This window comes from Phaethon aethereus (assembly GCF_964289735.1).
Source record: "Phaethon aethereus genome assembly, chromosome: 3".
NCBI lineage: Eukaryota > Metazoa > Chordata > Aves > Phaethontiformes > Phaethontidae > Phaethon > Phaethon aethereus.
The window spans coordinates 42,617,833-42,632,831 of record NC_138576.1 but is presented as its reverse complement, the minus strand read 5'-3'; the positions used below and the strand labels follow the sequence as shown (position 1 = coordinate 42,632,831).

General features: G+C 46.3%; 1 protein-coding gene across 1 annotated transcript in view; it reads left to right on the top strand.

The window, feature by feature from the left end:
* The window catches only part of BACH2 (BTB domain and CNC homolog 2), a gene marked incomplete at both ends in the record, with an annotated part of 47,445 nt that overhangs the window by 15,614 nt on the left and 16,832 nt on the right, over nucleotides 1-14,999 (top strand). Inside the window, one exon of the mRNA XM_081997838.1 lies at nucleotides 12,197-13,741. Coding sequence (XP_081853964.1) covers nucleotides 12,197-13,741 — 1,545 coding nt within the window. The remainder of the gene's footprint in view (nucleotides 1-12,196; nucleotides 13,742-14,999) is intronic.

Sequence of the window (14,999 nt, the reverse complement as noted above, 5' to 3'; positions counted from 1 at the left end):
TCTCAGCATTGCATTTTTGCCTTCATTTCTGGTCGCATTTAGTTGCTGCTGCGGTGGCCTGGTGGGGAAGAGCTGAACAAAGCGGTGGCTTTACTTGGCGCTTTCCTGTGTCGACATTAAAGGTGTCTCGGGGCTGGGGGTTACCAGTCTGCGGGGCCCAGCTCAGAAGAGGGCAGCCCCTCCCGCATCGGGGCCTTGGGAACAGGCTGCCTGGACGGGCGTTTCGGCGTTGTGTCTGCCCTGCAGTGAGCGGTTCCAGGCCCAGGTAGCTTATTTCCCCTCATTTTAATGAGCTCCACTAACGAACAGATGGCGAAGAAGACAAGATGACTGTTACTCGGGCGCAGGGGCTGGAGCGCGGCCTGGGGACACGGGGCAAGAGGCTCCTGCTCCCGTCTCCAGCTCTCCAAACGATTAAGCACTTTTTTTCCCGCAGTGTTTGCAGGGAAGTAATAACTTCTATTAATTAGAAACCAAGCCCGAGTTCCCCGCTGCCGTCAAGAAAGGACAGGACTCGGGAGTATGGCTGGGGAAGGTGAGGAAAAATGAGCTCGCAAAGCCAAAGCAGGCCAGCGGGGGAGGCAGAGGCGAGGGTGATCCACGCAGCAAACATGGCATTGACATTGTGGGGGCCTTTGCTCCTCGTCTAGGGAGAAAAAGCAACGAGGCCCAAGAGTAAAAGTCCATCGGGAGGTTTTAGAGTTGCCACTGGTGGCTTGCCCACTGCCCTGTCTCCCTCCTCCGACAGACATGGCTACGGGCACAGCTTTCTGTTCACTTGGAATTAATGGGATTATATACAGCGGGAAAGGAGGCGGGGTACGCTGGATTCTGCAAACGCAGAGCTTCAGCCTGTGCTGCTTGATCTTTAGAAAAATAAATAAAATAAAATAGCAAGAACCAATTCCAGGATGATTCGGTATGCAAATAAACTGTTTTTCATTAGTCACGGCACACATAAATGCACACTGGTGACTGAGGCAGCAGAATAACACTTCACTGTTCATTATTTTATCAGACAGTGATAATTGTAGTTAATATTTTCTTAGTAGTGTCTCTGAGAGTTTATTTATACTGTTAATAATCTGAGCATCTGTAATGATGCTGGCTGCCAGAGCTGCAGTCTTTTAGAAGCACTCTAGTGCGGCAATGATACAACAGTAATAGAAATCCAAGGAGAATATGATCTTTTCGGAGCAGATGGGGCTAATTCAGTCCCTTTCACACACGTTCACGTTCTCTAGTCTCTTTCTCACAGTAGCATGCGTGGATGCACGTGAGCATATGTAGACACACACACAAATAGCTGTAAAGTCCCAACTTCCACCCGCCCAGGACAGGGAAGTCACATGTCAAGCTGGAAATGCCATCATTTTTCTCCGTGGAGAGTATTTCTAGGGCTGCTAGGGTAAATGTCATTTTCTACACCTTGCCTTCTGGGTAGATCTTAAAATTTATCTCGCATATGAAGCGGAAAGGGGGAATTCAGTTCCTTGGGGACAGCCCGGAGCCGGGCAGAGGGTTGTGGCTGCACTGGGGTGCTGCTGCCTATCCTTCCCGTCCTCCCCTATCTTGGACCGCTCTGCCGTGGGACGCTCCTAATGAGCCTGCTCTCCTTTAGGGACCGAAAAAGCCATTTACCTTCAGCAGTCGTGACATCTCAGCAAGAAGGAAGGTGCCTCCAGTTTTTTATGGCGGGACTTACGGAGCCTAGCTAAACTTTTGGGCCACCACAGGAGGAGTTAAACTGCTCCTCGTGGAGGATTGGAAAGGACCAACTTTGCCAGCTCAGCAGTGGCTAGTTCTCCTTGCAAACCTGCTTTGCTGAGCTGAGCAGACATCATTGATGAAATGTGAATGCCAAGCAGTGGAACAAAAGCCACCGTAATCCTCAGATCCATTAGTAGCGGTGCAAGAACAAAAACGAGGTGAACACAGAAAAATTGCGTGTCGAAATACCGGAAATTAAAAGGCAAGACGGGGGAGGAGGGGAAGGAAAACTGGAACAAATGCAGCATTTGGCAGGTTTTGTTTTAAAAATACAATGTCTGCAGGAAGCCAGGTTATTTATACAGGGTTTCAGCCTACCAGTTAGTAACACTAACTGCCTGGTCACCTCATGAAGCGCAGTAGTAAAGCCTGTGACGGGTGGTTCCTTCCACAGCCCAGCAAAGGCATCTCTGGATTTGAAATGTTACGGTATTTGCTGGGCTGTGCTCTCTGCTACTCCGGCGTAAGGATGCCGGTGGTTTTACATGCTGTGCCATGTTAGCCCGTGGTCATAGGCAGCACTGGAAGCGCTGGCATCGTCAACCCCGTGGAAACTATGGCAGAGCATCCGTGAGCTACATCGGATGTTACCCAGCCCTGTCTCCTGAGCCTGTTTCTTCTCCAGCTCCTTTGTCTTCTGATTCAGTTCTCTTTCTCAGAGTGCAGCCTTGTGTTTTCCTAAATCACGTCTAGCAGGGCCTGTTTCTTCCTCTCCTGTGCTACGCAAAGTATAATGGTAGGGCTTGTAGTGAGATGCCTTGCTGTGAAGTATTCCTTGTTTTTATAAAGTAATTACAGTGTATTTAATGCACTGTGTATTTAAAACACCATATTATATAGTTTATTTGCATAAATAAATTCTGCCGTGCTTGGGAAAGAGGGGTATTGGTGTAATTTACGGGTCTTTGTAATTTTTCTGTATTGTTGTGTTTGCTGTGTATTAATTGCAGCTTTGGAAACTCTGAACCACTCCTCTAAGCACTCTGTGAATTAGCAAATTTCTTCACACATCTTCGTTTTCTGCCTATTCTGGTATTTCCTAATGTAACTTGGAAGCTTCTAGAGTTTCTTTTTTCATTCTAGAAGTTCTTCAACTGCTTCTTGTTTTTCCCTTTTCACCCCACTTTGGCTCACGATACGCACCTAAACAGATCTTTCACAGACTCTTCCCTCACAATTTACATTCTGTGAAAGCTTTCCCACTCCTTCCTTCCCCCTCTCACTACTCAACACTTTCGCTTCTTTTTTCTTTTTTAATCTGGGGGTCAGTTTAGTTTTCCTTTTGCAAAAATATGGGACTGATTTTAATTTTAAATTACAGTTGCACTTCAATTCTGATGGTGTTCTTGGGTTAAAATCTGTTCATTCCTGCCTGTTTCTTCCGTGCCAGTTTCAGCATGGCTTGTACAGGCACCCAAGAAGAGAAGGCAGCATTTCTGCTGAGCCACCCTCCTCTTGTCATCCTTCATTACTGCATTCCAGGTTTCTTAAGGTGCAAGTTGCACTGGAAAAACAAATGTATTGTAAACTGCCAGATATCACAGCTGTATCTCCCTTTGCTTTATCTTCCAGTTCATGCCTGAGTGTTTAAACTGCTAATTAGTGCCACTGGTTTTTCTGTGTTCTTTGTTGATTCAGTCATGTTGTAGCCAAGTTGTTCCTTCGAAGAAAAGGTTATTTGAAACATCCTCATCTCTAATTTCCCTTCTAACACCTCCACCTGGAGTCTGACCTCACCAGCCTGAAAGTTCTCCTCTAAGCTTTTCCACCTATGCTTGCCTGCAGGTACTCTCTTGGCCATACTTTTGAATTTTCTGGGTTCTCCAGTTACGCCCCGGGCAGCCTCTAACATCGACAACATACCCCAAACCATGTCATTAGTTAGAAGAAATTTATCTCCTGCTGAAGTTCGTTAAGGTGTTTTCTCCAAACAGTGGCACTTCAGCTGTCACTCCTCCAGCTTGACGCGTAGTATTACAGGCAGTATTCTCTTCAGGGTGTAATAAACTAAACTAGCGTTGGACTTCAATACGAGCTACCAAGCGAGGTTTTAAAATAAGGACTGATGCGGCAGCTTTGCTGGCAAGGGTGTAAGAAGTTCCCCCCTCCATCCCAAGAGATGTTTGGCTGAAGGCGTTGCATCACGGCGAGGTGGCAGAGGGAGGCAGGCCAACGTTCCCTTACACTCCACAAACTGCTGTGGATGGTTAAACCCCAGAGCTAGGCATCGGGGTGTGCCAGGGGAAGTCTGCCAGAGACCAATGGTTAGAGTGGGTGTGATCCAGGCAGCGCATCCCTGCTGCGGGAAAGCGCTGGGTCTCCCAGTCCTATGGCCTTTCGGTTTTGTACGCGTATTCATCTGTATTTGGTAAAGATGCTTCTGGTCTCCTGCACTGAAATGTGTCAGCAGCAAAGCATTGAGGCTTATGCCTGGTGATTTCTACAGTCTTTCTCAATAAACAGTGTATTTCCTGAAAGTTGTGGCAAATTCAACAGATTAATTTCCCCTTAAAATTTTCAGGGATGGGAAGGGTGCTGAAAATGCCCAGGGATACCGTCAGGATTTCCAAAAGTAAATTCTCTGTTCTGATTTTAAACCAATCTCACTTTTGAAAGGTCAAAAGAATTTCAGCTGGTCTTCAGTAGCTCTGAAAGGAAATAAAACTTGAAGTCGTGGATTAAAATAAGCCTTGCAGTTGGATCAGAGATTACTTTTTTTTTACTTTTATTATGCTGATTTTTTTTTTTTCATTTCTCAGACATCTTCTGATTCTGTCTCCCCATTTGGTTCATCTGACATTACTGGCCCCAGGCTTGGGGGCCAGGATTTTTCAGAACACTTTGAAGTTGGGGCCATTACCATGTTGAATTTGATTCAGAAAAGCCCCAAATATGCGGGTGCCTTAACTCTTGCGCTCTACCCGTAAGTCACATGCAATTGAACGCTGACAAAACCAATAACGCTGGCATCGATCCGCCAGTTGTTTACGCCATCTTTGCGCTTGGCAATCAATTCCGAGCCACTTGCCCCGCCATCAGCACTGACGCACTTCTCACGGGGCAGTGGATGTGATTCACAATTCCTGCTCCCCATCCTCAAGGCAAGTCTAGCGGGAAGGACATCTCCTTCCTCCCCGTCTCACCTCTCGTGGTCGCACCTGCTGCCCGGGAGCGTCGTGACGCTCTGTGGGCACTGAGGGATATTGGTCTCTCCCTTTCAAGCGTGGAGGGAGGAGGCCCTCTGAATTGCTGCCCCCGGACGTGTTCGTGGTGCCAGAGAGAGGAAGATGAGAAGTCATCTGGTTTCCTCCTTTGATTTGTAAATACTCTTACGTAGGCAGTCAGGACTTCTAGCGTAAATTCTCTGTCTGGCCAAAAGCTGGGGCTTCGGGGTGGGGGGAAGGCTGAGGGGGGCACTTGTGCCTTCTTTTTTTCGAAAGCACAAAACTGGAAGTTGGACGAGCGCTTCCAGTGTGGCATCTTTTGTGGAAGTACCGCTAAAGGGAGTTAAGCATCTCCTTGCAGCTCTCAGCCAGAGGCCTTGAGAGGCTGTGGTGGAGGATGCACTGGAAAGATACTGGGAAGACCATTAGCCCAGCCTCGGTGTGGCTTTGCAAGTGGCAGCTTTTCCCATAGGACTTTCTGCTTAAAAAAAAAAAAAAAAAAGTTAGGTAAATCAGCTTCCCAAAGAGAGGAGCTGTGTGTCCGGGTGCGCCCTTCGCCTGGCGTGCATTCGTGCCCAGGGGTGTCTGTTGTGCTGGCGGCGTGGTGGCCTCCCACCCCTGCGACGGGATGTGATGCGATGCGATGTGGGAGATGCCAGACCGTTACTTGGACTTGGGGTCACTTTTCTGCCCAAATCTGTATGCGCTACCTGAAGTGGCAGAATGTAAAACTGGGGCCAGCAGGATATCTGCTTAACTAAAAAATTGGTTTTAGACTGAAAACGTAGGGGCTCTCCTCGTCGGTCTTCTCCATCAGCAACTCATACATTCCTCTCTTGTTTAAAAGCCCAGATAATAGAAATAACTGCATGTGATGCTTCTCGCCCAAGTTGAATTTTAAAGAGTGATTTTAGGAGCTCCACAGCTTTATGAGCAGATAGGGGAAACACATCTGTAAGCTGCTGATGACAGAACATTTAAATGCTGTTAAATTAAAGAAGGGGAAATTGCAGTAAAGTACTGCTGTGGCATCGGCTTTCTAAAGTACTCTGCTGTTTATCATCTCTTCTTTTCCCTGCCTCTTTTTTTCCTGCGTGTTTCCACCCTATGTGAAAGGATCATGGTTTGAAAACAGTTCCTGGCTGTGCACAGGCGTACTTTGTGCATATAGAGGGACAAACCATGATGTCTAGCACCGCTGATTTTGCGCATGCGACTGACCTGTTTGAGCCTAGTAATGTATGTAAATCTTTCAGAGAGTTTTCCAAAACCAAGTAAGCTCAAGCTAGGAAAAATAGGATCTGCCAGGCTCCACCATCGCAAGCAAAAACAACTAAGTAAATAACCAGGAAGTCTCTTAACTCTTAATGGAATAACAGCTTCGGTGACTGATTCTGGTTATCAGATTACACTCTGAAAATAACTTCTGCGCTATACTTGCAATTGGCTGTAAAAGAAAAAGAATATAGTGTGCTCTAATTTTAGCAAATAAGATTAGGGTTAATATTTAATCCCAGAGACCTTCTTCAGGCTGTGGAAAAAAATAGCAGCAGTTAACTGTCACTAATCTTATCTCTTATTTCTAGCATGTATTTGATTATATAAGTTGTAGTGTTAGGAACACATTGGCCAAGTGAGAAGCTAGTATTTTGTTTGCTACATCCTTGGGCTTATTAGACAAACTTCAAGGCTGAGATGGATTTAAAAGGGCCTCCACACATGCCTGTAGACTGCAATAACAATACTAAAACATTAACAAAATGGGTACTGCTACAAAACTGTGTGTGAATAATGGATTGATTTTGGGTTCTGCAAGAAACAGTCGTAATTCTTCGATGTTTCTATCCAGTTGTTTTAAATTAATATTTAGTTTGGGATTTGATATTCAGCATGTGAGGTTTGATTCAATTTTGCTTTCTTCCTTCCACACAAAATGGCTTAATAATTAAATTGATGTTTGGAGATTAGAGATGAAGGGTTTCCTAAGTATTTTTAGGTGCCTGGAGATTAATTTAACCTGAAAATCAAAATACTAAAAATATAATCCGTAATCCTACAGGCAGCTTGCGTGCTTCACAGAAAGCACATCGCTGCTCCTATTGATTTCATGAGGACTACTCAAACGCATAAAGACAATAATCTGCACCTGTGCTGCTCCATTGGGACTTCTGCGTTCTCAATGGATCTGAAGGTCTGACCATCTAATTTACCCCCAATTCAGTGGGATTTAGCAACTAATGTTCTGCAGATCTCATTGTATCCCTGGAGGGGAGGAGGGGGCTCTGCCCTCCCATGCCACCACCAATAAGCCTGTTCTTTGAATATGCCCCAGGTATGCTGTATTTGAAAAGGAACAATTGCAAGTACATCTGCAGTTGAACTTTGATGCTGTTTTCTAGAAGATCATTGGCATCGTGTCCTCATTAACACAAAAATTAGGGCTGGAAAAGCCAACCAAATTACCAAAGACAACCTCACCAGAACAAGGTTGTGCTTTGTTAGTTTTGCTTTGCCGTACTCAGACATCAAGTATTCATCATCTTCCCTGGAAAGCCTTCCAAGATGGCACTGAATTCGCTGTTAGGTTGTTAGGTTAAGAGTCAGAAAAAAATCTCTGCGTTTTTCATTTCTTCAGTTTCTTCTCACTGCAATCGGGAACAGCACCCCATAGCAAACTAGACAATTCTTCTCTGTTCTTGATGTTAGTATGCATCAGATTACTGTAAACATTCTCTTGCTCCATTTTAGATACTGCCTTGCCAAGTTTTACATTCCTACATGTTTACAGTGATCTTTCCTTGCCCTTAATGGCTTTTCCCCTCTTTAAATTGAACTCAGATTTGCTGGCATTTTGCAGGGGTTGACCTTCCCCGCTCCAGATGTAGCTTTTCATACAGATGCCATTCGGAGCAGGGTTACCAGACAGCCATGTTTCCTTTGGAAATAACCTCCCCTCACCCCCCCAAGAAATACTGTCTGTGCAGAATTGGAGGATTTTGTCTATTTGTCTGGGATTTTGAGACATCTGGAAGTCTGGGCAGCCAGCTAATGAGCACGCACTGATGAACTCTGCAGCGCACAGCGAGTCCAGCCCATCCACAAAAATGTCAGACCCCTGCATATGCTCTGAGGCCACGTCCCGTGTGTTCAAAACAACGCGGAGGCCTCCACGGCGTGCTTGATCGGCCGTCATGGAGGAGACCCAATACAACAGGGAGCCAGAGGGAGTTCACCCGCAGTGCTGTATCTCCTGTGACACCTGTGGGTGTGCATACAACTGCATTTCAAATAGAATTTCTGCCCTAGAAGTCCCCTATAAAAATACGATGTTCCTAACATGGAAGTGAGCTAACCGTCCTCCTAATTTTTGAATAGTGCTGTGCTAAAAATGCTCTATATTTGCATCTGTAATGCTGCCGCCTTTACTAGCATTTCTCATTGCTAACTCTCATCTCAGCTTCTTATTCTCCCATCTGACAGTGATCAATATTGTTTTCCTTGAATTAGCCAGTTTTTCATTAATGATAAATGTACCAACCAAAGAAGAAGGGAATGCAGAGAGTGTAACAGTCATGCAACTTTCTCTCCAGAAGGAAGAAGCATTACCCAGAAGGAAATATAATGAGAGGTGATGGAGGAAAATAAGGGAAGGAAAATTTCCTCACAGGGAGGTTTTAAGTAGAGTCTGGCAATGGTCTCCCAAAGGAAACAGTGGAAGTCTGGTCACTTAAATGAATTAAAACTAACCAGAGCATCACACTCCTCAGGACTCTGTAAGGAGAAAAGCAGTGTCGGACTGAACTAAAATAGGTTTCACATGCTTATTTTCTGCAGGGCTGCTGTCTGTATTTTGACGGTAAATTCAATATGTCTAATGCTGATTAAAAACTCTCTTGGCGGTGATTATATCATTGCATTATGTCCAGCCCGTTCCTCAGTATCATAAACCCATGAGGGTATGGACATAGGAAACACGCTCCCTGGCTTGGCTAGCTCAATCTGAAAGACAGGTAGCAGATAAAGGTCTGGAGAACTTTCTTTCACCTTAGGAGTGGTCAGGCTTGTTATCGCCACAATGCTGAATTGACGTAGACCCCCACACCACGTACTGAGCGTGGTGTACCTGTGGCAGCACGGCAGAGGCAGGGGCTACACATTGGACCCCCGGTGCTTGATCTCTTGGATTGCTGTAGAGCAAGAAGATGTGTCAGATGGCTTAGGTAGGGCTGCAGTACCCGTGTCCTCTTGTGCACTAGGTGTGCAGAAGGGTTTTAATGCATACAAGACCAGCTGGGGACAGGAGCAAGACAAAATAAAGTGATTCATCCTTAGACTTGGCAGGGTGTTTGGCATATTTCAAGTATACAAGGGAAGTTTTCTCCTGGCCTGCCTTGAAAGAGAAGGGAAAGCAAGCCTCTGAGAAGTTTAGGTTTTTGCTTTGCTCTTCTTGTCTGTGCAGGCATTGTTTTGTGTCTGCCTTTTCTCTGCCTGGTTTTCTTGTAGCCAGACAATTCCATTTAAACAATAGAAATGGTAGAAATTGGAATAAGGCAGATGACTGGAGAGCAGGGAAGCACTGACTTGGCATATGAGCCCAGTGCCCAGTGGAGGTTCCCACAAATTGACCTGCCTACTTATAGGTTAATTTGTATGGAAAATAAGGTCTAAAAGCAAACAAATCTTGGACATATGGCATCTTATTTACAGCAGGGGAAAAAAATAAACTGAGATTGTTGCTGGCATGTGTTTTACCCATCCAGCAAAGGTCTCTGTCACGTGTAAGTGGAGACTGTTATATCAGAGAAATGATCTGTTTCCTTCTGCAAACACAGATCAACTTCATTTCACTAACTGTTTTCACAGGGACGCATCAGTCAGGTCAAATCATTTCAAAAGACTGTTCTTACCTCTTCCTACAGAAATGCGTGTGTGATGGTAACACACGCAGCTTCAAAGCCTTTTCTTTCCCGGTGTGCGGTGCTCATGGCCATGCTCCAGCGCCTCGATTCCAGCCTTCCTGCCAGAATGCATCAGATGGGGGCAGTCCCAGAGCTGGTGGGGCTGCGCAGGGGACCTGCCGTGGGAGCCGAATTGATATTTAGACAACTTGAGGCGACGGGGATTGCACTGACTTTCATACTTGGCAGCAAGCTTTGCATCCATTTGTTACCAGAGTTATTGTTTGTGCAGCTTCAAGCATTGGCACTTGAGAGATTCCTTCCTGAGGGCAATGACAAGCTCCGGGTGCTTGAAAAGAAACTTTGCCCCTCTGGATCTGAAGATTGTGAGAGTGAGGGAAGTTGTGTCACCGGGTGAGATCTTGTAACGAAGTCAAGGTGCATATTTGACCAGCGTTTTCATCATCCTTCACTTGAGGCATCTTCCGGGCATCATGGGGAGCCCACAGCGCAGTCTCGGGCTCTGCTTCCGATACATCCAGCACAGAACAGCTGTAACAGCTGTCTTGCTGCTGTCTGTTATCACAGTGGTTTACTGGGAGCGAAAAACCTGAGTCAGCGTGGGAGACAGCCTTGCTGGGGGGGGTATGAGTCAGCCCGAGGCTCTGCAGCATGCCTGCACTGGGGTGGCAGACAGGCAGGTGAAACCCTGGCCCAGCACAGAAAATTATATTAATTTGCTTTCCAGTCATTCCACCTAGTGGCCAAGTGACACAACTGCCAGGAGGGCTGGGTTTGTGCTCCAGTGTCCCTCCTCATCAAAAGGGACCCAAAAACCCCAGACGGTATTTATGGCTGCTCCTATGGACCCACACTGCTGCGGAGTTTCCAAGACATGTAGGAATATGTAAGCCCCCATGCTGAAGATCTGATCAAAGCGAAACATCAGCCTGCGAGTAGCTCATTAAGTTCCCAAGCAATTTTGTTAATCATGCTGCATAGATAAAATGCAGATAGACCTTTAGTGAGCCGATAATCTAACAAATAGGCAGAAAGTGTAACACTGATAGAGCAGAGATGGGTTTAATAGCCAGCTGTAAATCTAAGCAGTTCTGTACCAGAGGCGTATTGTAAAACAGGAATGTGCGAGAGTATAAGTACGTGCATGAAAATGCGCTGTTTCTTAAAATAGCCGATACAGCGGTAATATTATGTATGAAAAAGCTATTGGGAACAATTTTAGAGGTGTTTTAAAATATTTTTCTCTCCATCAAAGTCTGCACCACTTGTGGTATCTTCATAATCCAGCGTTACAAGTGCAGATCTGTGAATAACAAAGGCTTGTTTCTGGAAGTCAGGATTTTCTATAAAAATCTGTGAGCTCTACCACTGGTCCTGAGGCAGTGTAGGGAATTTATAGACTTTTCATTGGGATGCACCAAATTATTCACTCAGATTTATGCTAATCACGCATAAGACCATCACAAATTCATGGCCTGATGTCTCACCAACCTCTTGAACAGCTTCTTGTTCAGTGGCCTTAATTCAACTGGAAGGACAGGGAAAAGCAGCTCACCTTCAGGGTATTCCATACCTACTGGATAGGATGTCCTTCTGAGGAGCTGGGAAGTGTGAATTTGACTCCCCACAGCCTGGGGAAGGGACCTGGTCTTCTACTTTCTAGGATTTCTTTCCTGTTAGCTGTACCTTAGACTCACTAAAATCAGGGACAGTATGAGGAGAATAATCTCCACGAGATGGAGAAGAGAGCTGTGCCGTCATTACTTACCTATTATTTATTCAGTAATAACTTGCAAAACTCTGAGAAGAAAAAAAGGAACCGGTTTGTTCTTGAAAGAAGCAGAAAGATATTTTCTGTTGAATTTTTCTATGCTATTGTTTCCTTCCCAAAACACTTTTGGTATTTAAGGGGTATCTTTAGCTTGAAACCACTGTTCACCAGAGCTTCCATCGGGGCAGAAGAATCAAATTTGAATTGGTGCTTTCAGGGTGGTGAGCTGCTTCACAGATAGAATAAGACCATCCAAAAATTAGCAGCATCCAAAACAGCCTGTTTTTTCAGTCTTCTATTATAGCAGAGACTTAGTTCATAGGTCTTCAAAATATTTGGGAAAAATAATGCTCAGCTCAACCTGTGCAATGATGTACAGGAACAACATAAAGGGAGCAGCACTAGTTACTGGATGTAGCATTGTTGCTGACCTGATAGACAAATAACTGGTACTGAGCAGTATTTATTTCTGGATGCTAGATCCGTTAGGTTATCTAACTATGTGGTAAAGCCCTTAGGGTGGTAGCAAGAGCTGATGGTAACACTGGCAATTTCCCTCTCTTTTTTTGCAGGTCACTGTCAGGGGATTTGGTCCATTGTTACAGTTTGCCTACACTGCTAAGCTGTTACTCAGCAGAGAAAACATCCAGGAGGTCATCCACTGCGCTGAATTCCTGCGCATGCACAATCTGGAGGACTCCTGCTTCAGCTTCCTTCAGACGCAACTGCTGAACAACGAAGATGGCCTGTTCCTGTGCAAAAAAGATACCACCTGTCAGCGCATGCACGATGAGGAGAACTCGGATGGAGATGAGGAGGAGACGATGGAATCAGAGACGTCAAAAATATCTTGCCCAAGAGAGAGGATGCACCAAGAGCCCTTCAATTTTGAAACAACAGTTGCTGGAGCAGACAAAGGTGAAGGGATGCTGCCGGACTCTGACATGCTGAGAGACAGCAAGGACAATTTGGACAAAGATGCAGTAACACGGTACCCCAGATACAAGAAATACCAGCTTGCTTGTACCAAGAATGTCTACAACACATCACACATCAGTACCTCAGGTTTTGCAAGCACATTCAGCGAAGAGAGCTCTGGAAATGGCCTCAAATCAGGACTTGCTATGGGGCAGATAAAAAGCGAGCCTCAGAATGAAGAGAATGATGAAGAAAGCATTACACTTTGCCTGTCTGGAGATGAACCTGACATCAGGGATAAAGAAGGGGATGTTGAAATGGACAGGAAACAGCCAAGCCCCACTTGCGTTGACAGGCCAAAAAGTGGGTCCTCTCCTTCTTGCTTGCGGTCTTTCTTCAACAGAACAAAAAGCATAGATTTGGTTGGCTTCCCCAGCACTTCCCAACAGCACTTTGGCAGGAGTCCAGCATGCCCTTTTGAAAAAGGGACAACTCAGGGTGACCACAAAACTGATTACGTCCCTTTCACAGGGAACTATGGACAGTCCCATGCCATACAGAAGGATGCTTCCAACTTCACAGTGGGATCGCCACTCAGGGGGCCCGGCTTTGAAACTCTCTGTAAGCAAGAAGGGGAACTGGACAGGAGGAGTGTTATATTCTCTTCAAACGCTTGTGACCAAGTAAACACTTCGGTGCATTCATATTCTGGTGTGAGCAGCTTGGACAAAGACCTCACTGAGACTGTGCCAAAGGGTCTGTGGGCTGGCGGTAGCCAGTCTCTCCCCAGCTCTCAGACCTATTCGCACAGCGGACTGACAGCTGATCACTTGCCGGGAAGGATGCGGCCAAACACCAGCTGTCCGGTGCCAATTAAAGTTTGCCCTCGCTCTCCTCCTTTGGAAACCAGAACCAGGACCTCCAGCTCATGCTCTTCCTACTCGTATGCAGAGGACGGCAGCGGCGGCTCTCCCTGCAGTCTGCGTCTTTGCGAGCTCTCCTCTTCCCCTTGCTCCCAAGGCCCCCGATTCCTGGCGCCCGAGCACCAGGAGCCCGGAGTGGTGGGCGATGGATTGTACAACCCGGTCCGAGCCCAGATTAAATGTGAGCCATCCTATGGAACAAACTCCAGCGATGAGTCTGGGTCATTCTCAGAAGCAGACAGTGAATCATGTCCTGTGCAAGACAGAGGGCATGAGGTAGGGATTTAAGATAAGTACCTATATCGCCGTCGTTACGACCAAATCAATCGCTCTTTGATTCTCGCTAATGACTTTGCATTTCCCCAGCCCTTTCTTTGTTTATAGAGGCAAAGAGTAGCTTCTATTTATTCCCTTGTCAGCTGAGTGCATGGGGTTGACTTCACGTAAATAGGTCTGCTTGACCTCCGAGATGTTTGGCGCCTAGCAGAATTTGGGTATGGGGCAATAGCAAACCGCTGAATGGTGAGAGCGCATTGGAGTGCTTAGGAGTGTGCTAGCAGCATCCTGGCCTCCTCCCTCCCTCGCCCGCAGCGCAAAACACCGTTCCTCATCCTTAGTTTGCCGAGGTAGTTCCAGCTCTGCTTGTTATTGCTGCCGGTATGTTTGAGCAACCTCAAGCCATGCCTTTGCTGGCACCGCGGGTCAGGCAGCCCGCACCAAGAGCCCCTGCTGCATATTGCTAGCAGCCCGAGTAAAGGAGGCAGGCAGAGTGAGAGGAGAAGGAGGTGTGAAATGACTCGAACAGCGGCATAGCTGGCTGCCCTTGGCTGCGAGATGGTGTTCAAGTCATCTTCCCTGTGTGTGTGTGTGTGACACTTGCAGGTAATGGGTTTTGGCTCTGTTAAGAGACAATTGAGAGAGTGTTTCCTGCCCATGACCCCCCTTTAATGGCAAGCTTTAGTAGCCGTTGCATAAATGTTTTCAAAGCGAAGTTATCCTTCAATTTCCAGGGCTGTTAGAACAGCAGAGGGACAGATTTCCATGAAGCCTTCCTATGAGAGAGGGAGGGGAAGGAGGGCCTGCTTTAAAACTAGAGATGGCCCACCTGGAGATGCTGCAGTGATAACTGGCTGACTGTGATTGAATAAACTGCCTGTGTAAAGTCACTAGTTTGAGGGAACTCTTAAATCATGGACATGCATTGTGGACCCCAGAAACTGAAAAAAGGCTGGATGTCTTCATGGAGTTTCATTAGGAAGCTGCATGAACTGGAGAGCATCTGGGTGAAATCACATGGCTGGCTCCTCCAGTAACACTGAAGCACTTCACTGAGAGCTCGTGCTTTAGCCTGGGGAGCAGTGAGTGCAAGTTCTGGGGGTTCACATGCTGTGAGCACCCAGGAGAGAACCAAGTGGGCTTATTGTGGGCTAGGGATGAAAAGAGTGAACTTTCTGTTATCCCTCAATCTTTATTCCAGCTACATCCCAGGCTCTGGAAGATACCTTCCAGACAAACATGAACGATTCCTTTAGTT